At 40.7% G+C, this 24,522-nt stretch overlaps 1 protein-coding gene across 1 annotated transcript in view; it reads left to right on the top strand.

The window, feature by feature from the left end:
* LOC149151108 (putative zinc metalloprotease EGY2, chloroplastic) overlaps positions 1-24,522 on the top strand; it is a 398,174-nt gene that overhangs the window by 321,410 nt on the left and 52,242 nt on the right. The window contains exon 10 of the mRNA XM_089440546.1: positions 10,626-10,833. Coding sequence (XP_089296672.1) covers positions 10,626-10,833 — 208 coding nt within the window. The remainder of the gene's footprint in view (positions 1-10,625; positions 10,834-24,522) is intronic.

Here is a 24,522-nt window from a genome sequence, read left to right as displayed (position 1 = left end):
TTCAATTTTTAAGAGTCGAGAAAAAGCTAAAGATGACTCTAGTCGCCTTCGATTTTTAATGAGCCTGAAGTGACAAGTGCTCAGATGGACCTTTTCTTTTAAGGAGTCTAAAAAGGAACGAAAGTGACTACTCTGGAAATCTAGACAAAGGGATTACCAAACCAATCGCAAAACTGCAGAATACTTTTTACGGTACGACAGTCAATCTTCCCGAATGCTGTGTTCAGTGCATTGCGATTGATAGGGCGACAGACACAGCTTCCTAAGGATAAAGGATGTAGCCTATTGTGGTCTCCCAATATATACTCGACGGTACGTGGGAGCACAAGTCCATACTGGCACTTGTCGTCTCAAAGAGGAGGAATCACCCAACCTACGATGAAAGCGATAGTTACCAGGCTTTACGACGCCGGAATACGTCTCTAGCCTAGACTTCTAAATGTTGTGCGTTAGGTTCCAAAGCATTTTTATGTTCATTGAAGTTTATTTTACAGTTGATCTTTCTTAAGAAGTTTGCCTTTAAGGTTCACCGCGTGATGTAGATATACAATTCCTAAATATGCAATCTAAGATGATAAACAGTCGTTTACTTTCTTTTTGAAATGAAAATCTTAGCTACTAAGGAAAGATAAATGAAATTCTTTCAACACAGAGCAGAGAGCACACACTAGATGCACTTTTCCTAAATCAACTTCAGCATGCAGTCTTAATGCAAATGCACATGCATGTATTTTTTTCCGCTTTCTTAATGTATGAATGACAAAAAAGAATGCTAAGTACAAATCTGAACTATTCTTCTTTCAAAGCAACAGTACTAACAATTTTCTTTTCAAAAAACGAAAGTAAAGCCAAGACGACACTTTGTGATTTCGAATTCAAAATTGCTTTCGACACTTGAAATACTAATGATTCAATTCAAATACAATGGCAAAAGTGTCATCGACTATAAAAAAGAGGAATGCTTTGTAATACTCTTTTTCTTGACTGAAAATGACACTTGCGACACTTTCAAATCAAAAGACGACAGTTCTATTAAGCGGCTGTTTGCATAAGAGAACTATAAATGAGAAAAATACATAAAAACATTCACAATTCTTTATCGATGGAGGCTGAATAATGCAAAGGAAGATGGTTTCAACAGAGATATACTGATCATAGATAGCAAAACTACTGAATAAAGCTGAAGACAATGAAGAAAAAACCAAAATCTGGAGGTAGAAATAGTCTCATTTGATCATCGCACCTGTAACACAGGGAAACAGGGATGCATCTCACCTACAACACACGGGAGGTGTGATGCATCTAGACTGCCAAGAAGAGACAGTGCGATGGTCCAGGGATGAGACTGAGCTTGGTTTTTGCTCACAGTTTGCAGCTAAGTTCAGGGATTTAGGCTGAGCTAATGATTGTCAGTAAACACAAAGTATAGGGGCTGATCTAATGAGGTTATTTGAGCTACCACCAGGGCACTTAGGATGTTTGCAAGCTAGATGTTCAGTTCATAAACCAACCCGAAGATTGACTGAAGCAGCGTTGATCTACTTTGCAGTTGCATAGCAAAAGCAGTTCAAAGGCTAGCTAGCTTGACTTCAGGCTCCGTTTGTGGTTTATAAAGCAAACAACAGTAACAAAACAAACAAACTATTCGCTCCCCAATGGAGTCGCCATTTTGTTATCGGGAAAACTAGTGTCCATTCAGAGCTGCTAGTCCCACTAAGACGGGTAGCTATCTTAGAAACAAACAGATTAAAGTTACTTGTGTTTTCCTTTATGAGAGATAGATGAGAGAGAAGCAGAGAGCACCAACCTCAGTCTTTTGCTAGTCTCCTTGCTTGTTTCCTCTCTCCTTTGATAGAGCTTTCGCCACTCCTTTCTCGCTTGTCCCGCTTCAAAGAACACCTGTAGAGTTAAGGCAGCAAAATACCATCAAAGCATAGAGATCTATAACCATAAATAATGTAGGATCAGATGTACATTAACCATATAAATGCATACACAAACAAGATTCAGAGATATACAAGCATATGGAGGAAAACTCAAATAGCTTTATTGATAGAAGTAGTAGAAGAGAGGATTACAACCAGGCTGTTTGATCCAACATCATCCTCCCAGCATGAAAGCCCTCTTCACCTCATATAAAGCAAGATCACCCAACAATGTCTTCAAAGAGAAACCAACAACACTTCTTTGCAAATTACAAAATTCCAGCATCTTGGATCTCTTGGATGAGGGATCCATATATAGATGTTTTTAGGAGAGTGAGTCAACTTCTGGGATTTTGATTAATGTCATTTCACTGATAGTTCTTGGTTCCACTTGGAGATTTCAGATCTCTTACTCATCCCTAGGCAAATTCAGAGAGGCAAGTGTCATATGAGCAGTTTCTAGAAGATTCTCTGGGTTTCCACCTAGCACACTGCTTCTGCCATTTGTCTGCTCTCGCTCATCGCACCCTACAGAAGGGCTTTCGAGTATGCATTGCATCCCCCGTGTGTAATAGGTGAGATGCATCGCACCCTATGCATGGAGCAGTCTGTATGGTCCTTTTTTGACTAGTTCTGAGTAGTTTTTCATGAAGAACTTCTGGGAGATGATGTAATCAGCTGACCTTGTTCCTTTAGGGTATGAAACAACACTTTTAGGGGTTTAGAAGCCCTTGGTTTATGGACATATGTGATTGGGTTGCAGTGCCCAAATATGTCTATAACAATGCTGGCAAGAAAACCAACTTGGATACCATTGTAATATCCCTTTTTCTATTTTCGGAAAAATTATTTGGTATTTTACGTTGGTAAATTTATTTAATGAATTCCATCCAAAGCACCATACAAATTTGCAAAATTAAACACGATAATTCTTGTCGCAAATAAATCAATAAACCTAGAAACAAATAAAAATGTTGCAACTCAATAGCACGAGGATTGGAAATAAACTCACCTTTATTATATTAACTGGAATATGGTTTTATGTGCTAATACAAAATGGAAAATAGTCAAGACATAACAAATGTGGCCTCCAAAAATATTTGTTGCAGCTTTGAACCTTGCTTCAATTGAAAATGACACTCAAATTGGAGATCTATGTGATCCCCACTCCAATCTCCTGATAACACTAAAACTTTGTGAAACTTCTGGATGAAGTCTCCTCAAGGAGTGCTTAGTTTCATCCAACGCACACAATGGAAACCCAAGGGTTTTCGTCCTAGGACTTTGCTGAAGCTGGGAACTCTGTTCTGCAAACCTCACTATAAGAAATTAACAACCGAACCAAGATGTCCTCAAATTACCTCCTCCTCTTATTTTTAAAGGCTCGGTAGATAGATCTCCAATCTTATAGAAGCATTTTATTTTATTATTTTATTATTATTATTCTAGAAGCTCCCCCTTGACTTTAATCTAAATGACTTTTAATTTTATTTTATTTTTCACTTATGTCATTGTGGCCTTTTTCCTTTAATTAATCATTTCCCCTTCTTTTTGTGAAAATTCCTGAATCTAACACATCAGAAACCCCTACTGCAATTTGTGGTCTACAATCTCCTACTTGTTCTTTACATTAACAAGTTATTTAATTACATAAGCATCAAACTAAACACTATTGCAACCTTCACTAATATACAAATCATTCACTGAAATAAACTGAGACAACAACACAAGGGACACTGTTATTTTTGGGCAATCGTCCCCGGAAAAACCCAATTTGGGAAAACTAGTGCAGCGTATAGAGGGTTTGTATTATTAAGCAGATTTCTTGAATATAACTAGGGTGCCAAAAATGGCTCACCCAATAGAGAATATCCTCGGCAGTAGTACCTCTATCCGGAGACAGATATTTCGGCAAATCAGCGACCTGATGATCAAACCCCACAGTGACTCTGGTTGTTCTCTATGCTGGACAGCGAAAGCTGCTCCAAGCACTCCTCAGGAATTGCGTCACTCCTCTAGGAGCAGCGTCACCCTCTTTCGGCTCATAATTTGTTGATCTAATCCTAGTCTGCCGCACAGAATCTCACCAGCGCTGCTTTTGAAGTCCTCGACGACTTTTGCGTCAGCCTCTATAACCCTCTGCGTCATCCTCTACAGCCCTCTGTGGCCTCTGCGTCAGCTCCTACAGCCTCTACATCAGCCCCTCTAGGGACTGCGCTGTCTCTCCTAGTACTTCACTGCCTCTTTGCTATGTATTCTTCAACCTCGGATGGAAATCCCTTGCTGAACTGCCTCTCACTGCGATTGATCACTAACTTGATTTCCTCAGCAAACCCTACCCTAGAAAATCGAATTCTTGATCTCTCTTGGTGTGTCTCCAACTGACCCTCAAGCCTCCTCTTATACTTTTCCTGTTGACAATTCAATGGTCGAGATTAAGTCCCTAATCAACAGCTAAGATTAGAATTGGCTTGATCCTCGTCACTTAGAACTTTCTCACCCATTTTATATTAATACACATTAATATTTTTATTTTCCTAAGTTTAGACTTAGGGACCCATTAAAAATATTAATTATTTTAATATCTCTTCATTCGGGTGGAATTTTTTCAAACGATTTCTGTGTCTTGGAGATCTCATGTGCTTTAGCCTCTCCACCAAATTTCATGGCTAGAGCACATCCGATGCTACCCAAAATCAACACTCCCTCTTAGCGAGGAATGTGCTCTAGCAATGCTTCATCATAGAAGCGTCACACTAATCTTCCGCATCAGTCCTCTGTGTTGATGCTTGGCTTGCTGCCCCACATCCACTGTGTTATATACCTAGGGGGGATAATATGGGGTACCAAGGGAGGTACCCAAGGTAATAATGTAATAATGGGATGGGCCATAGTAATAAATAAGGTGGTTAACCCATATCATGTAAGGGACCACAAGTAGTTAATAATAATGTAATGGGCCCATGGTATTAGTTGATGGTATGAGGGAACCATGGTAATGACCCATGGTATTGTATGTATAAGGCCTATATAGAGGCTAGAGACTCCATGTCAAGAATAGAGTCAAGGATTATTGTATGAACAGGCATATGGCTTGTGGAGTGTTCTCCTTCCTTAAGGAGTGAATGTATGGTGTTGCCCTACCTTAAGGGTTTTGATCAATAAAGAAGCATTTCTATCTATTTCTCTCTTATTGTTTCTGGGTTTATTTCCATTATCATATATTTCCGGGTTAGATCTATGACAAGTGGTATCAGAGCTATAACATTCCAGGTTAGATCTCATGTGCCTTAGCCTCTCCACCAAATTTCATGGCTAGAGCACATCCGATGCTACCCAAAATCAACACTCCCTCTTAGCGAGGAATGTGCTCTAGCAATGCTTCATCATAGAAGCATCACACTAATCTTCCGCATCAGTCCTCTGTGTTGATGCTTGGCTTGCTGCCCCACATCCACTGCACTGCTGCTTCCTGTATTGCTGCCCATTACACTTCCACTGTCACTGCTACATCTGTACTGCAGCGCCCTCTCAAAATGTTGCCTCATGTTGCCCATAGCACTGCCACTGCTAACTGCAACACTACAACTTAGTTACCGAGAAGTAAGTAATTGACTTCACCCAAACACTGACATCTTGGTTAGTTTGGAAGCCTCGTGACGCTGAAGCTACCTCTGCTGCTATCCTGTGCTCCCTCTGCTGCCACTGCGTTGTTGCAACCTCTTCTGTGCATCTTGCACTGCTGCAACCTCCACTACGCTGCTACAGACTTCTGCACTCTAACATTGCTTTGTTGCTCCATCACACATTGCTCCAATCGACACCCGTCAGTTTGCTACGGTTGTTAAGGGCTCCCGTAGCCATATGTGATCCAAGAATTTGGGAACCTCAAGGATCTTGCCCTATCTTCTGTAGTCCTCTCGACTACAGCTCTATGTCTCCCCACCTCTTCTCTATAGGCGCATGAGCACTCATGGCACAATCGTCATCAATCTCGACATCCTTCTCCACCTTTGCTGGAGCAGCCTTTGAGTCAGAAGCTTCTCCCTTGCCTTTCTTCCTGGGGCACTGAGATGCATAATGTCCCAGTTCCCCACAGTTGAAGCACTTGACCTTGGAGGTGTCTTTCTTCTTCCTCTTCTGAACCCCCTGCTGTCCCGTTGATGCGAGAGTTGCATCCTCCTCCTTCTTGATTCGAACTCCCTTACAGCTACTCCCCGCCTTGGTCATTCTCCCGAGCTCTTCCTGTCGAAGAGTTGCCCACATCTCCTCCCTACTGGGGAGAGTTGCTCTTCCCAAGATGCTTTGGACAAATGTCTCCCACTCCTCGGAGACTGCATTCAGGGCAATCTTGACCATGAAATTTGGATTCAGTGTAGACCCCACAGAAGTAAGCTGGTTGCGAATCCCTTGCAACCTAAGAAGGAAGGGATCTATTTTCTCTCCTTTCTGCATCTGATATGACCTCATCTGATTTTCCGATAACATCTTCCGCTGCACGGAAGAGCCTTGGTATAAGGTGGTTAGGGTCTGCCACATCTCCCTTGCAGTGTTCTTCTCAGCAATATGTGGTATTACATGATCCTTGACCCTATTTAGGATCATGCATTTTGCCTTCGCCTGGGCCTCCTCATACTTCTCATTTTCGTTAGGTCAACTGGGACAGCGATTGTTCTCAAGGCATAGTCCTTGATGCGATGTTTATCCAAGATTGCTAGGATCCTGGCCTTCCAGATGACAAAATTGGAAGCCCCGTCCAATAGGTCTTGATCCCTCAATCCGTTCACTGCCATCTCTGCTCTTCTTCTCTAGACTCCCTCTGAGTCTTGATTTCCCTCTCGGAAATCCTCCAGCCAACTGTCAAATCACTCCTCCAATCCTCTTTTTCCGCTGCAACCCAGATCTAGATTTCTTGGCTAGAAATCTGTCGTAGTAGTGCTTCCCTCTACCTTGGTTCAATCTCCTTAGACATTGTTCTGCACTAACAGAAATAGTGTCCCACTAGCTCCTCAAATCAAAATCTGCACAGCTCCCTTAGCCCCGACACCTCGAAGAATCTGAGCCCTTCTGGCTCTGCGCAATCACAGTGAGAGCTGGATCAGCTCCTCTTGGCCACTGCGTCAATCCTTCCTCGCTGAGAAAGATGACTTGGCACTGCGTAGGCCTGATCTGGGCCCCCTCTGCCTCTGCACTGGCTTGGACAGCTGACGCAGCTACTGCGTGGGCTCCTCCTAGTTACTGCATCACCTTCACCTGGCTCAGAGTGCTGATGTAGGCACCATGTGAGCCCCTGTGTCACCTTCTTTGCACTGCGTCACTCCTCCTTTTGCATCTCTGGCTCTGGAAAAACATTGTCTATCGGGACAACTGCTTCTCTGCTACAAACTCTCAAATTTCTTAGCTGGTGTCTTCAGTCACCTATGATCTGCAATCGCTCTAGTACCATGTGAAAATTCCTGAATCTAACACATCAAAAACCCCTACTGCAATTTCTAGTTTACAATCTCCTACTTGTTCTTTACACTAACAAGTTATTTAATTACATAAACATCGAAGTAAACACTATTACAGCCTTCACTAATGTATAGATCATGCACTAAAATAAACTGAGACAATAACACAAGGGACACCATTATTTTGGACAATCGTCTCCGGAAAAACCCAATTCGGGAAAACAGTGCAACATATAGAGGGTTTGTATTATTAAACAGATTTCTTGAATACAACTAGGGTGCCAGAATTGGCTCACCCAACAGAGAATATCCTTGGCAATAGTACCTCTATCCCGAGATAGATATTCTGGCAAATCAGCAATCAGATGATCAAACCCACAGTGACTCCGGTTGGTCCCTATGCTTGACAGCGGAAGTTGCTACAAGCACTGCTTAGGAACTGCGTCACCCTTTCCCGGCTCAGAATCTACTGATTTGCTCTGAGTCTACCCCACAAAATCTCACTAGTGCTGCCTTTGAAGTCCTCTACGACTTCTGTGTCAGCCTCTACAACCCACTATGTCCTCTGTGTCGGCCCCTGCTTCAGCTCCTACGGCCCCTGCGTCAGCCCCTCTAGGGCTTGTGCTGTTTCTTCGGTACTTCACTGCCTCTCTGCTATGTATTCCTCTACAGCCCACTATGGCCCCTGCGTCAGCTGCTACGGCCCCTGCGTCAGCCCTTCTAGCGCCTGCGCTGTCTCTTCGGTACTTCACTGCCTCTCTACTATGTATTCTTCAGCCTCAGATGGAAATCCATTGCTGAACTCCCCTCATTGCAACTAGTCACTACCTCGATTTCCTCAGCAAACCCTGCCCCAAAAAATCGAATTCTTGATCTCTCTTGGTGTGTCTCCAATTGACCCTCAAGCCTCCTCTTATACTTTTCCTGTTGATGATTCAATGGCCGAGATTAAGTCCCTAATCAAAGACTAAGATTATAACTGGCTTGATCCTCGTCACTTAGAACTTTCTCACCCATTTTATATTAATACACATTAATATTTTTATTTTCCTAAGTTTAGACTTAGAGACCCATTAAAAATATTAATTATTTTAATATCTCTTCATCCAGGTGGAATTTCTCCAAACGATTTCTAAGTCTTGGATATCTCATGTCCGGATGGAATTTCTCCAAACGATTTCTAAGTCTTGGATATCTCTCGTGCCTTAGCCTCTCCACCAAATTTCATGGCTAGAGCACATCCGATGCTACCCAAAATAAACACTTTTATTTAATTAAGTGACTAATTAAAGTCATTTTTAATTTCGAAAAATGGTAAATCACCCACCATACATTCTTTGGCCACTGTAAATCGCTTTCCATCATCTCATCCTGTAGATATTCTCATTTCGGTTCCAATGAGCTATTACACTAAGGTGTTCCATCAAATATTTCTCTCGGAATGCCACCTTAAGCATAATTAATTTAGGCTCAATAATAACCCTATTTTACAAGAATTATTGGAATGCAGCAAAACCAAAAGCAAATTGTGTGGAATTTTCCTTGATGATAGAATATGCCAAGCGGATGCCGTCAGAGCCCATAAAACACCTCTGAGACCTTTGATGATGTAATCCTATTCCTGTGTAATGACCATCACATACCCTGGAAATCTATCCTGGTTATACTATAGAAGAAACTGAAAATGGGGACATTATATATATTGTTTTTGTTTTTTATTATTTTCTTTTTATTTAACCCATGAGGTGTAGATCAATTGGTTTGTGTGGGGTTTAGTCTCCACCAAGTCACTAGTTCAAATCTCATGGGGGGGGTTGAGGACGGGAGCCACCTTTGGGGAATTAAACTATCCCAAGGGGTGTCCAAGCTCAACTGAGTCTTGTTGATAGCACCCCATTGGTGGGAAAATCATTCTTCCATTCGATATTGGGGTTGGCCTTGAACTAAGATCAGTCTAGTCTGAAAAAATAAAATTAAAGCCCTGAGGGTTAGCTCAATTGGTCGAGTCCCTGTCATTAAAAAACCTTTGCTATTGAGATGTCACTGGTTCAATTGTCTCGACACTCTCAAGGTCCGGATCTATGGTTGAGCCGATAGGAAGTGATCCCTTTGGTTGGATTTCCCTAGTACAAATGTTTCATGGATGTAGTGGTCACCAATCTCTAGGGTTCGTGAACCACATAGGAAAAGAAAATTGCTTTTTATTTTTTCAGTTTTTAGGCCTTTATAAGAAAAAAATTGGGAGTGGACACCTAGAAGCACCCCTTTTCTAGGGGGGCGACTAAAAGCACTACCTTTTTGGAGGGGACACCTTGAAGTCCTTTTTTGGGGGGCACCTACAAGTCCCCATTTTTATGGGGGACATGTACAAGTCCCCCTTTTTCTGTGGGGGACACCTACAATTCCCCCTTTCTTGGGGGGATGTCCAAAATCACCCCTTTTTGGATGGGACTCCCAAAACTCCCCCTTTTGAGGAAATGCATTCCGCACCTTAGGGAAATATTCCCTCTTGTGTTTTTCCACATTTCCCCAAAAGGGGGATGTGGGAAAAGTTTCCCTAGGTGCCCCTTGTATCAAAAGTGTGAGAAATGGTGAGGTACACCCCACCCTGTGGGACACATCCCCATGGAACACTATTTTTTCCTTAACTGTAACCTCTACCTTGTCATACAATTTCAAACCTAAATTTGGTTATGCTACTTATCAAATGGTTTCAAATGAGTTGCTTTGATTAATGATTATAAGCCCTGGATTTTATATGTTTCTTTTGTGTGATAGTATGACACTTGTACATTTTTATGACATTGTGAAAACTCAGGTTGATGTTGAGGCCTTGTTGCATATTAACCCTTGCTTATTTAATATTAACAATTTCCTAGACCTCATTCAATGTGTTACCCATGCTTCTATTAAATTGTAAAATTGATTTATGCTTAATGAAACAGGAAGTTTTTCTTTTGAAGAATTCAATTTCCTTATAAATGTTTTCTGGAAACTTTGTAAAAAAAGTTCTGATTCTTTAATGTGTCTAGTTGTAGCTTTCCTAGCACGGCATTATATTTAATAAAAATATAGTGGCAAGGACCAACAAAATGAAAAGCAGTCGAGCAGTTACCTTCCCTAAGTTTCAGTGTCAATAATTGGATGGATATTTATACTGATTTTTGTGATGTTTCTTATTGGTTTAGTATTCATATCTATGGTAAGAGTACTTTAGATGCATAACCTTGAGCGATTCTCTTTTCAGATAGGTTCATTTGGTGCCATTACAAGGGTCAAAAATGTGTTGACCAGTCGAAAAGATCTGCTCCAATTTGCAGCTGCAGGGCCATTGGCTGGATTATCCTTGTCATTTTTCATCCTACTAGCAGGATTCATCTTACCTCCTAGTGATGGACAAGGGGTCATAATTGATGCGTCAGTCTTCCATGAGTCTTTCCTTGTTGGTGGCATTGGTGAGCTACAATTCTTGCTGTCATGCTAATGTATGTTGTACTAAGAAAAAAAATTGATTGGTGTTCCTATTTATAAAAAACCCTACAATGCATGGCTGATATGTTGTTTAAAGTAGAACAAAAAGATTAATAACTATTAGATGAATTGTAAACATTTGACTAAATGCTTTGCTATGGTTTAATATAGGGACTCTTGTGGGTGTTTTTTAGTCGAACAAAATTACTAAATGAGATATTACACCATTTTTAACTCAGAGGGGAACAACATATTTCTTAGAGTTTTTGGTTCAGATAGATCCATCCTGATTTTATTGAATGACCTTTTCTTTACCAAATGCATCTAAAATTGTTCCCACTGTATTTTGAAGAGTCAACTCTATCTCAGAGGTTTTAACTTTTGATATCCAAGGATTTTAGGGTTTCAAATTCATTCTTATTTTCTTTGGATACTACCACTCCATTTATTGATGGGATATTTCATGATAATTTTGCTTCTTACATATATTAAATTTCAACTTGTAACTACAAAGAGACCAGACTTGTGTTTGATTTACATTAAATTATAGAGGATTGGCTTTCTTCACACCTGTAACACATGTTTGTCAGAACACTAAGATTATATAATAATATTTTTAAAAGATATTTCTTATATTCACAAAGATATATTTACAACAGAGGAAAACCCCAAAAGCGGAAGGCAACTACAACAGCAATAAAATCAGAATATGCCTGGACATCTAACAACTTGACATCCTTGATAAATAAAAGTATTTGGCCAGCAACTTCATACATACCTCTTCTATCCACATATTATAGAAAGCAACCAAGGAACTAACCTCATTCTCAAAAGCATACTTGCTGTGAAGCTTATAGAGAATGACAAATTCTCACACAGTGCTAAATGCCATTAAGGGAATCTTGAACTACAGATCTGCAATCTCCTACTAAAACTACCTGCCAATGCAATTTCCCTTCAAGAAAATAAGCATGCTCTGACTTAACATGGTCCTAGGAGGACTTGGCAAAAGGGAAATCCCATAACAAATGTTTCAACATTTCCACCCTAAGACAATAAGGGAAAAACCCAGTCGTTGCCAACCAAGACTTGGTGGGAAGGCATTGATAAATCAAACACTCTCAGCTTGTAGGACACCTGCACCAACCACACACTACACAATCTCCCAATCCACTGACTCTTGACATCCCATCTGGCATTCAGCGCTGAAACCCAGCTCATGCCACTAATGTAAAATGGAGTACAGTTTTTGAGAATCTTGCTGAAGCAAAGGGTGCCTATAACTCCATTCCCAACCATATATAAAGGAACCTGGCATATCATTTTTCATTTTAAAATTGAAATAATTCCCCCTACGAAATGAGGCCAATAATCCCTAAAAGATTAGCGGGAGAAAGGGCATATTCATGAGTATTGGTATCCCCCTGGTCTCTCCACTTAAAGATCTTTTTACTCAGCCATTGCACTTGAAAACACATGTCATGCAACTTTCATCTCCAAATCGTCCCTTTCGCCAAATCCCACCCTGCTTGGTTACCTAGATTTGCCACCTTGCCACCTTTCTCTATGTTGTCTAAATGCTTTAAAAATTTTTAAGAGTTTGCTATCTGAAAATTATGAGTAGAGATGATATCACATAAACCAAAAGCTCCCTTAACTCCATTAACGTGTTGCACTGAAAGCAGTATATGCCTCAACATGAATTGTTGAGGAGAGGACCCCTCCAAACATTGAACAACTAATTTAGCTATGAGGATTCCACCCCGCATTGCCACATCAATCAACCCTAGACCTCCCTCATTTTGAGAAATCTAGGGCATCAATAGATAGGTGATTTCTCTATTTATGATAATTGCTTGTGATAGTCTTTTTACTTCTTGATTATGATCTTCTCTTCTTGAGTTATTATTGCATTCTTTTCATCAAGACAATTACCAATTCATGAATAATAAAGAGACAAGAGACACAGTATATAGGCTGTCAGCCGGGGCCAAAACCTCTCACTCTTTGAGAGGAAAACCCAACTAATTCTTCTTATAGAACCTCCAGTTGATGAATACCAAGACCATGACAAAGACCCTTGACACTAGATCCCTTCCAAGACCAAGTCACAAGTCTCCTCTTCACCCTTAGATCAATACTGCTCTTCCTCTTCCTCTTCTCGGCTTCCTTCAAAATTTTGGCTTCTTCTTGTAGGTCTGCAATACCTTTTCTTCACAACAGAAACCCTAGTTCAGTTTTGCCTCTTGAATAGTCTCCTCCTTGAGGGAGACTCTTTCCTCTCTTACTTGGCTTCCTTCAGCGAAGTTCTTTACCCAAACAAGATCACCTTTATGTGACTGCAATCCTGATTTCCTCTGCCAACTTCAAACCAACAATTCTCGCACGTGTGAGGGTAAACTAGCCCAAAAACAGTCCACAACGATGACCCTCTCCTTTGCTATCCTTCCTTCTTTCTTCACTGGCTTTAAGGCTCTTTCTAATATGATTTGCGCACTTGATATTAGAGACTTGCTTCACTAAATTGATATTACTCCAAATGAGGCCGAGCACTGCTATATATAGTCGTTTGTCCATGACAATTAGGCTGACATGATCACAAGGGTAGGTCGACTTCATCTTTCTCGAATCATCCTTTCATTGTAGGCCGACTTGAGTGAGGACTAGTGACAAGGTCTTGGAGGGTGACTTACAAAACAATTTTGACCTTTTACAATGTGTAACATGCCTTCAATACATGACAATGACTCTTTAGACTTTATGACTAGATGACAAAATCCCTAAGAGCTCACAATGGGAGCCTTAACTAAAAATAAAATCTCTTGCTCATGAAACCCATGATGCAAGCATTACAATAATTTTATTTTTCTTCTTTACATATTTTACATAAAATCACAATTACATGTCATTATGAAGACCGAACCTAGTTACACTTTTCAACACTCCCTCTTAACTAGGGAGGTATTCATAATGGTACTTGGTCATTCTCAATCTGAAGAATTTCTCATAAGAAGAATCGGATTGGTAACCCATTTGTATAGCATCATATCAACCAACATTGTCACATAGCAAGGCCTTGACTAACAACTCTATCTCTCCACAAGATCTGAGCTCAATGTTGGTGAGACCAATGATTTATAGACACTCTCATCATTGTCTCTCTCGGAACATACCCCACCCGGGTTCTCAAGGTGTGCTCTGTCAGGCTATTCTTATCTTGGATTCCCAGTCCTCAAAGAATATCGGTCTTCTACGACTACTCTTATCTTGGATGTCCTATCTCATCCTCAAACAACATTGGATGCCAAATGATTACAAAATCCTCCATTTTGTCTTCCCAAGTGAAGACCAGAATGATGTGTCTATCTCTCCCTCTCAATTAGGGAGGACATATCTATTCCAATAAAGGAATGTACTCATTCCTACAGAAGGAATGTACCTAAGCTCCCTCTTGGCTTAGGAATTTCCAAGTTTCTTCCAAGTAAGAAACTTGCTTCCAGGCTCCCTCTTAATTAGGGACCTACAACAGCTCCTCAGGTGGAGATGTAAAGACAACCAGCTACTTGAAGAGCTCCTTCCTTCGATGTCATGAATTTCTTCTTTGTCACGAAGTCTTCATCTTTTGGGACTTCTTCATAGGGCACAGACCATCCATCACTTTCATCCATGAGTCAGTCATGTCATCATTCCTTTCATCAAAAAGCGATCTATCAATTTACATCTAGCCTTGCTTCATGTCATGCTGCCTTCTTCATGTTGTCATTTTCAGAAGGATCTTATATCCTTCTTCATGGTCTCTTGGAAATACATCCACAACTCTTCCTTTGGCAGATCTGCATAAGCCCATCCAGATACTTGTTCAAAAATAAGAAATGAACACTTAAATCATAATTACCTTTGTGATGGTCTTTCATCATGACATCTTCTTGTAGGCATCAACATCCTGCATACATGTTGACACATCTCCTAAAGACATGTATTGTCAAGGGTCTCCATCTTTTCCAGACTTCCATCAGAGTCTTCATATCTTTTTGGGAGATATCATAGTCAAATCTTCTTGGTCTTTCGGATGTTGATTGCCTTTACCATTGTTGCATATTCCACGATCTCTTCCTTCCTTTCTTCACACATTTCATTCCCAGGAGCTTCCAATCAAAGTTCCTCAATTGTAGTCAACCACCTCATACTTCATATGAGGACATATTATGTTGATTTCATCTAGTGAATATGTGACCCATGCATTCCTGCATCCTATTGAGGGAGGAGATCCTTTCTTTTGATCATGCTCTTAAGATAGAGCATTAGTTCATGATATCTGCAACCATATGACATGACTTCCATAATATCAAATGTAAGCATACATACCTCATCTTTCCTTTGGGTCATCCAGACTTCTTGCAACAACTTCCTTTGAATGAAGGAGCTTCATTCCCTTGATCTAATTCTTTGTTATGTCATCATATCATCATCCCATGAATTCCACAAGTTTGGAATTCTTGATGAAACACTTTTTTCCTCTCATGATCAGTGAACCTTACAATGAAGATTCCATCAGACAATCTTGAGGATCTTGCATATCCTATCTCGCAGATGTTACCTTTTGACGGATGTATGATGAGCCTTGTCCTAGATGACTTTCTTCTTTTTCCATAAGTATCACTTGAGATTTCAATGAGGTTTCCAAGAGCTATATCCTACATAGTTGACTGCCATAGATTTTGTTCCAGACATCCTTCATGTTACCTATGTCACAAGCTCTTACTTCTAATGCTTCTACCATGATGCCATTTTCTAATATGATGCATCCTATCTTATTCATAATGCTTCCTATCTAGATAGCTATAATTTACACAACTGAAGAGTATTTTTTAGTGAAGGAGATTATCTCAATCATAGTAGAGATCTCTCACTTCCTCCTTCTTAGGATTCTTCGTCTCAGGTTCTTCCACTTCTTTGGTAATATGGGCTTCTTCCTTATTTCTCTTGTTATTGTCCCTTTTAAGTTTAGGACAATCTCTTCTATAGTGCCCATATTCTTGACATCCATAGCATTGAACCTTAGCCATGTTCTTCTTTTTCTTTTGAGGACCAAATTTACCAAACTTTCCTTTTCTTTTTGTCATAGCAGCATATGCTTGATTTTTCTCATTTGATCCTACATCAGTTTTTGCCTTTAGTCTAGTTTCTTCGATCTTGCACAATGACCATAGATCCTGGAAAGGAGTGGCTTCTTTCTTCCCATAAATACTTGAAGTGAAGTTGCCCCATTCCTCTGGTAGTGCATTTAATACTACAATGGTCATTTCTCTGTCAGACATTATTTCACCCAGATCTTGAAGTTGATCTCTTATTTTTGAAATCCTCATGAAATATGAGGCTATTCCTTCTTCCTTTGAAATCTTCAATTTGTAGAGTTCTTGCCTTAGAGAGATAACTTCTACTGCATTTCTTACAAAAAACAACTCTACCAATTTGTCATATATATCTTTTGAAGTGTCTAATTTTGATACATATGGGATGAGGGAGTCTTTGATGGATTCTATGAGAATCCTCTGGGCCCTCACTTCCCCTTTCATGTATTTAGCAAGTGCTTGAGTATCTTCTTTGGGAGGTTAAGTTATTTACCCCTTGATGTGATCCATGACTTCATTCTCAATAAGGTTTAGGTCTGTTCTTTTCTTCCATACAAGAAAATTTGAAGTCCCAACTAATTTGTTGCTCTCCTTGCAAAAAGACATTTTGATAGATTCAGATAAAGTCATATACTTACTTGAGTAGATGTTTCTTTCTCCACTTGCTTCCTCCTTTAACTTGATAGTGATATAGATAGTAGAAGACTACTACTTGATAGATTCTTTTCTACAAGAGTAATCCTTGATCTCTTTGAGAAAGAGATTGTAATATCCCTTTCAGAATATTTTGCAGATTTTGCAGAGGAAACTAATTCAACCACAATTTCTCCATAAAATTTCCATTCAATTTACAGAAGATTTCCATGTAAAACAAAATAAGAGAATGCATGCAATTCAATGAAACAATGGGTAGAAAATAATCTCAGCTTTATTATAATATAAACTAGGGTTTACATGCTGATACAATAGAATAGCTGAGATGGGAAACTGGCCTCAAGAATCTGCTCCCATACTGTGCTGGCCCTCCAAAACTGAACTGAAATACCACTGTTGAGCTCTCCTATGAATTCTAGATGAATTCACCAAGGGGAGATGGGTACTCGCCCAATCTCATTGAATCACCTGAGGGTTTCCGTCCTGGGGCTACTGCTGGAGTAGAGAACCGGGTTCTCAACCTCTCATACAAGAAGAAATATCAAATCCAAGATGTCCTCTAATGGCCTCCTCCTCCTCTTTTTATAGATCTGATGGACCCCTCTAGAAGCTCTTGTTTTATTATTATTTTAATCATTGAACACATTTCCCTTAATTAAATATTCTTTTTAATGTGGGAAAATGGTAAATTAGCCACCGTGCTTCCTCAAGCCACCGAAAATCACTTCTAGCCATCCCATCCTATAGATATTCTTGTTTTGATTCCAACAAGCTATTATACTAAGGTGTTCTGCCAAGTATTCCTCCTGAAATTCCACCTTAAGCGAAATTAATGGAGTCAAGCCCATTAATAACTCAGTTTTTTAAAAGTTGTCGGAATGCAACAGAACGAAAGGCAAACTGTGCGGATGATGGAATATACTAAGAAAATGTCATCGGACCTCATAAAAACTCCTCAAAACTCCATGAACCACCTCTTGAAGCCTCTGGGCCCATTGATGAAGTAAACCTGCACCTGTGACCTCTGCCCCAGCCCTGAAAGTCCATCCTAACCTTGCCATGAGGAATACCAAAAAAAGGAACATTACAAGTCCTCCTGCCCCAAGATTTCTTTCCCTCAAGCAATCCAAATCTGTGGACCAGTCTGGTGGCCCAACACAACTGAAACCTAGTGCCCGGATCCCATACGAACCACTGGGTGATGCTCTGCCTCTGTGTCAACCCGTCATGAACAGACCCCTCAATGCTCGGATCCTAGGCCAATCTCTGACTAAACTTGTCATCAACAAATCCTCCTGGATCCCAATGCCACCCAGAACAAGCATCAATGCTCCACGGCTCCTGCGGTGCTATAGCTCTGGCTGTGAATGTTGCCCCACCGACTGCATACCAACTCATCACCTCTCTCCAGTCCAACCCCTGACTCAATCCAATGCTAATCCTACTCTCCTGATGTCAGGATGGAATGTTGAAGAGCTGTCGACTTGTATCCCACTGCGAACTGGAGTATGTAGTCTCTGACATGTCTGGGGGTCCCTGCTCTACTAAGTCACTAACTGAGGATATCTGTTAAACTTTAGGTATGTTCTATGCTTAGAACAATTTATTTCAATTTTCACAGTTAGCTCAATATCTTTTCCAGATTAGCAATCACATCAGCATTAAAGTAAATTGCAGATAGAACATAAACATAAATTGCAGAAGACAAGCCAAGACAAGAGGACACAAGATGTGGCGCTAGCCAGGGACAAACCCCAATGTGGGGAAACCCTTGATCAATTCTTCTTATATGTTCTTCAATAGTTCAGCAGAGAGATAGAGAGAGAGATAGTACATTTACAACAGAAGTCAACACTTTGACTTGTCTAGATAAGAGCATAGATCATGTCTAAGAAGATGATACATGAGATCAATTGAAGACAAGCTGCTTCAACTGATTCTCCAAGGTGACTCCTTCACCTATCATTGTGTTGCATCTCGTCATCATGCTACACCTCCCCGTGCTGCACCATGCTGTACTATTGTCCCATTATTTGGCACTTTTGTACCTTGTGCCACTGCTGCCCATAGTTTTAAGACTCCGACTTGGCCGAGGATCAACTCCGACTCCGACTCCGAAACGGTAATGACTCGGCCGGCTCGATTTCATTGACTCGGTCGTTGTAAAAAATACATTAAATATTTATTTTTTTTATAAAAAAACATAATTTTAAAGATTTTAAACATAATTTTAAAGATTTTCATTCATGTTTCCAAACACACAGCATTATAATATAGATGGAAGACAACATATGATCAAAGTAGGCTCATGAACCAATCCATTATATCAAAATGGTACCCAATGGCAATACATAGTCAACTGTCATACATGATGAAAGACTCAAAACAAAAAACACATAACCAAGGAGGCTAGAAATGGCCTCTACAACAAAAGTAAACTGTGACGGTGACCAGACTCCAGTACTAGTACTACAGTACTACTGGCTAGTACCTACTGTCAGAGGAGCCAAGATCATGTCGATCAATCTCTGGATCATCATCATCAGAGTCAGACAAGGGGCCCCATGGCTCCTCCTCATCATCATCATCTCCAACTGCAACTGTAGAAGTGGTACCACTAGCAGGCTGTGCAACTGCAGCAGATGCAAGCTGAGATAGAGTAGATATGCGGCTGCGCTTCTGTCGTGGCTGAGCAGAGGAAGCACCTACAACTGGAGTCCTTGCTGGCTGTGAGACTGAGGCTGGTGGATTGCGATCTGCATTCAACTGAACAGGCTGAAGTTGAACAACATGTTCAAGTTCAACTGATGTCTCCATATCTAAATCTACATCAAAATCCTCATCAGAATCAAACTCTGCTGAACGACTCTCCACTACCCAATCTGATGTTGGATCAATGTCTTCCAACACAATGGGATCTGAATCAAGTCTTTTGTTCAGCAAATGGTTTCGTCTGAGCCGAAGGTTGTATTGGACATAAACTAGATCATTTAACCGTTTTTTATCCAAACGGTTTCTCTTCTTTGTGTGAATCCTCTCAAAGACAGACCAATTGCGCTTACACCCAGATGCACTGCAAGTTTGACTCAAAATACGAATTGCAAACCTTTGCAATTCAAGACAATGGCCACCAAAGGCCTCCCACCATTGTGCTGCAAAAAACATAGGAGTGTAATGAGTTAGCTCAACAAAATTACAAATTATATCTAACTTTCAAATTATAAACAATTTAACAAACTTTAAAAAAAAAAGTAAAACTATTAAGAATTTGAAAATTGAAATTTTTGTTTACCTGGCTCATCTGCTTCTCTTGCAATTTTTGCTAGGTTCTTCCCAAAGGTACCTGCTGCATTGCTGAAGATATTGGCCTGTCGGTGTATCTCCAGCTGATCAGACTCCAATGGGATCATGCGTTCAATGCAATCAACCAGTCCATCTCTGACCTCCCCCCTCAAAGCTCCTGACTCAGCTTTATAATGATACCGTGGGTTCAAAAAATACTCAGCTGCATAGGGCGATGGAGTTGATTGTTCCATCTTTCATCAATGATTGCCCAAATGGGCCCATACTTTGCCACTCTATCCTTGTATACCGTCTTTATTTGCTCCTTTGCTTGATCCATAGCCTCATAAATGAAGCCCATAGCCAACCTTTCCCCATCCACCAACCGCAACACCTTAACTAGTGGCTCAGCAAGCTTCACAATCTCTGCTGCCTTTCTCCAAAAAGTTTCTTCATGGACTTTCCTTTTCAATTCTTTGCCTTCTGGTTTGTTAGACCAATTGCTTTGATTCCATTCATCACTGGAAAACATCTTTTGCAAGTTTCTATGTTGGGAAAGCATAGATTGCAATGTCAAAAAATGTGTAGCAAATCTAGTGATGGCAGGCCTAATAATATCCTTGCCCCCAGTGTGTTTCCTCATGAGGCTCAAAGCCAATGTATGATTGTAGATAAATTTTGTTATGCTTTTGGCATGATCTATAGTGTTTTTGACCCAATCTAATTTTCCAATATCCTCAAGCATGAGGTCTATGCTATGTGCAGCGCATGGGGTCCAAAAGATGGTCTTGTGTTTTTCCTCTAACAGTTTACCAGCAAGAACATAGTTAGAGGCATTATCTGTGATGATTTGAACAACATTAGCCACCCCCACCTCCTCAACAACCTGATCCAATAGCTGAAACAATAAGTGGCCATCTTTTACCTTATCAGATGCATCAACTGATTTTAAAAACATGGTTCCCTGTGGGCAGAAGACAAGAAAGTTTATGATGGTACGGTTTCTTTGATCAGTCCATCCATCTGACATGATGGTACACCCTGTTCTTGCCCATGAGTCCCTGAACTCTTGCAAATACTCATTAATGGATTGAATTTCTTTCTGCAAACGAAACCCCCTTAGCTCATGCATAGTAGGGCCTTTGAAGCCTTTTCCAGCAACATGTATGGCATCAAACATAGGCTCATAATATGGTGAACGAGCAGCATTAAAGGGGATATCAGCATCATACCACCATCTAGCTATGTACTCACAAGCAGTCTCCCTCAATTCTTTCTTCCAATGGTCATCTAAAGTGGGCTGTATTTGAGTTTTACTAACTTCAGGACCATGTGCATCTGATGGAGAGGAGGGAGTGAAATAACTTTTGATAGTCACATCACCCTTTTTCATTCTACCCTTTCCCTTATCTTGAACAGAACCAAAAGAAGGAGGAACATTTCGAAAAGGGTTGGATGTATTAGTTTGAGGGATAGAGGAAGAACCCTCAAAATCATAATGGGGGTTGGCAGCCATCATTTTTTGTATCTCCCTCTTCCTCCCAATTTCAGCCTGTATGTCTCTTTGCCTAGCCTTATCTTCTTTAAATTTCTCAAAGTTGGCCAACAAATTCTTCCTAATCTCCCCAATTTCTGGTGAGGTACATGGGGTAATTTGGCCACTAATCCCTGCCAAGTGTTGTTTCAGCCTATTAATGCCCCCAGGACCGACCTTAATTTTCCTATGGCAAAATTTGCATTGCATTTGACTATCAACCATTTCAACAGATGCCCAAGCAGGATCTCTTGCTCTAGGTGCCATTTTTTGACTAGGAAATGAAAGCAAACAATCTGAAAATGAAAAAAAAAAAAAAAACCTTGATTCAATGTTCATTTATTTGACAAAAAACACTCTCTAAGATTTCTAGATATGCACCTAAAATTTACTAAGCAAAAACAGATTTATAGAGGTGAAAAAAAATACCTCCAAGCACAAACTGCCTCCTCAAGCTTGCTCCAAGAATCAGCTCCTCAATGCTGCTCCAAATGGCTGCCCAAGAAGCTCCTCACTCCAGCTACAATGCTCCTCCAAGACTCCTCACTGCTGCTCCAAGACAAGCTCAAGAACTGCTCACTAACTCTCAAAGAAGACTCTCACTCAAATGCATAAGATTGCTGTGAGTGAATGAGAGCACTTGGGTGTGTTAAATAGGGTTTGGGGGGGGGGGGGGGGGGGGGAATGGACCCCAAAAATCATTTAGCAAATTCATATAACTATTTGGAGTCCAAACCAACCAAAAAACCATTTAAAAATCCATTAAAATTTTATAAAATCGCTGTAATACGTGTTGCTGGGCGGTTTGTTGTGACTCGGCCGAGTCATAACGAAAACGGCTGAGTTGGCCAAGTCATGGCTGACTCGGCCAGCCGGACCGTTCCAAAGGCCGGGTCATGGGTGGAGGCTTTGGCTTGGATCAACCCCGAAACGGCCGTTTCTTAAAACAGTGCTCTCACCCATCTGCCATGATCGTATGTCTGAAGATGGACCTCCCGAACCTAAAGGTATGCCTTGTCATTTAGTAATTGAGTATTGTAGTTTGCTTATCATGGACACTTCTAGGCATGGATTAATGGGGGGGATTCAGCGGAAAGAATGGGCTAGGTCTGTGCTCCTGTCCCCTAGACCCCTTTTGGATATTAACCTTGGATTCTAGTCCCGTGCAATCACTTTTGAGGGTCCTACTCTTCATTATGGCACCCATGGACATCATCAGGACTCTTGGAGGGCCCTATGACATGTATTATTCATCATCTGACCTCTAAAGAGGCTTATTATTTCATTTGTGAGCTAGTTTGGTGGGCTTGTCACCAAAAGTTAGATTATTAGCACATTATTTTATTTTTTGGGCTTATGTAGACCAAGGAGACTAATTCAAACTCCTCATTAGTGTATAAATACAAGTGAGATGAGTTCATTTTCTCATCATCACTTTGGATTGGATCTCTTCTCTCTCTTGAGAATTTCACACCTTTTCTAGAAGATGAATTGAAGCTTTATGGATGAAGTTTGATGTGTGGATATTGGTCTATCTTATCTTGGAGTATAATGATCTTTAATAGGAATACAAGTGATAACAACAAATAATACATGCAGCAAATTACAAAAACGAAATATTCAACAAACACCCATATAAAAGCTGCAAATGGAGAACTTCTGTGCCATTTTATTATATTTTTGCAAGTCAAATACAATAGATGATGGAATGGTGCACCTGGGCTTGTCTGAAAGGACAAGTAGGACCAAACCCAGGTAGGAAAATGGTTGCGCTGAAGGCTACCTAGCTGCTGCACCAATCTGTACTGCGCTACCTAGAAACTACTGCTCTACTAAAGTTTGAATGGTTGAAAGGTGTACTAAAAGTTGAAACTGCCTAGAAATTTATATGCTTTTAACCTCGGACTCCTTGGCCAAAACCCACAAATACCCAGAAATGGTTTGGCCTGATTTGGACTTCCCAAAATCAACCCCCAAAGGCACTATTCAATCCCCAGCAATTCTACACTGTTTGCTGCAAAGATACGGCTTAAAACCCCACCTTCGTTGCTCAGAAAATTATGGAACTTTATATTGGGGATCCTTGTCAAAAACCGAGAAAAACCCAAAAAGAATTTTGTCTGGTTTAAACTTCTGATTTTCGACCCCCTTAGAGCCTCACCTCAGCTCTAACCGCCAATTTCGACTTGCTGGAAACTGCCTATAAATCCACCTAAAAACTTCTCCAAAATGTTGAGTTCACCCATGCTATCCAATCCTTGACTCCTTGGATGATCTCTTGGCCCAACTTCGCTGTTCCCAAGTACCACGAAAATCTGTTGTGTGGCCTCTACGCTATCCCCCATCCCAGCAGTTCAAATTGATGGAATGCTGACTTAGCTAGCTAGAAAACCCAACAAGAATGTTGTTCTAGTGTTGCTACCTCAACTTCCCAACTCCTGGACAAGCAATCATATCTCTGCTTGCCTCAATCTCCCTTTGCATGTTTCCTGGCTGCTCAGAAATACACACTCCTTGCTCTGCGCTGGTTGGTGGTGCTATGTCACTGCCCCAGAACTCCTAAAATCCTTGCAGAACTGTCTCTCTAGGGCAGGCACGGATGGTCCCCCGAAGTAGAGGTTGAATCTCCTGCTTGAGAGATTCGTGTATAAGCAGTGGGTTGACTCAGCTAAACAGTAGAGTGAATAGTCAAGTGATTTTGTTTGCAAGATGTATGAATGAATCCCAAAATGAGAGTTTCTCCCTCCTTATAACTCCTCGGGCCTACCTTGCCTCATGTGGGCCCCTCCATCCACCTATTTGACTTTCCCTCCAAGCTATTCGAATGGGCCAATTCAAATTCCCATGTGGGTGGTCCCCACATTCCACTAGCAACCAAATTAAGTCGAATTGCCTCCTAAGTCTCTAAGTAAAAAATGATGGGTTCTCTTCCTTAGTCAAAATTGTGCAAAATTGTGTAGCAGCACCCTGTTACAAATGTGTTTGAGAAGGGACATGACATGGAGCCTCTCTATGGTTGGATATATTTTGTTACATGTAAGTACATGATATTAATGCTATTCTTGTGTTAC

The sequence above is a fragment of the Pinus tabuliformis genome, chromosome 9 (assembly GCF_031772625.1).
Source record: "Pinus tabuliformis cultivar Carrire ecotype Pingquan chromosome 9, CPIR1, whole genome shotgun sequence".
NCBI classification, from domain to species: domain Eukaryota; kingdom Viridiplantae; phylum Streptophyta; class Pinopsida; order Pinales; family Pinaceae; genus Pinus; species Pinus tabuliformis.
Note: the sequence above shows the minus strand (reverse complement) of the source record. Positions and strands in the feature narration are given on the sequence as shown.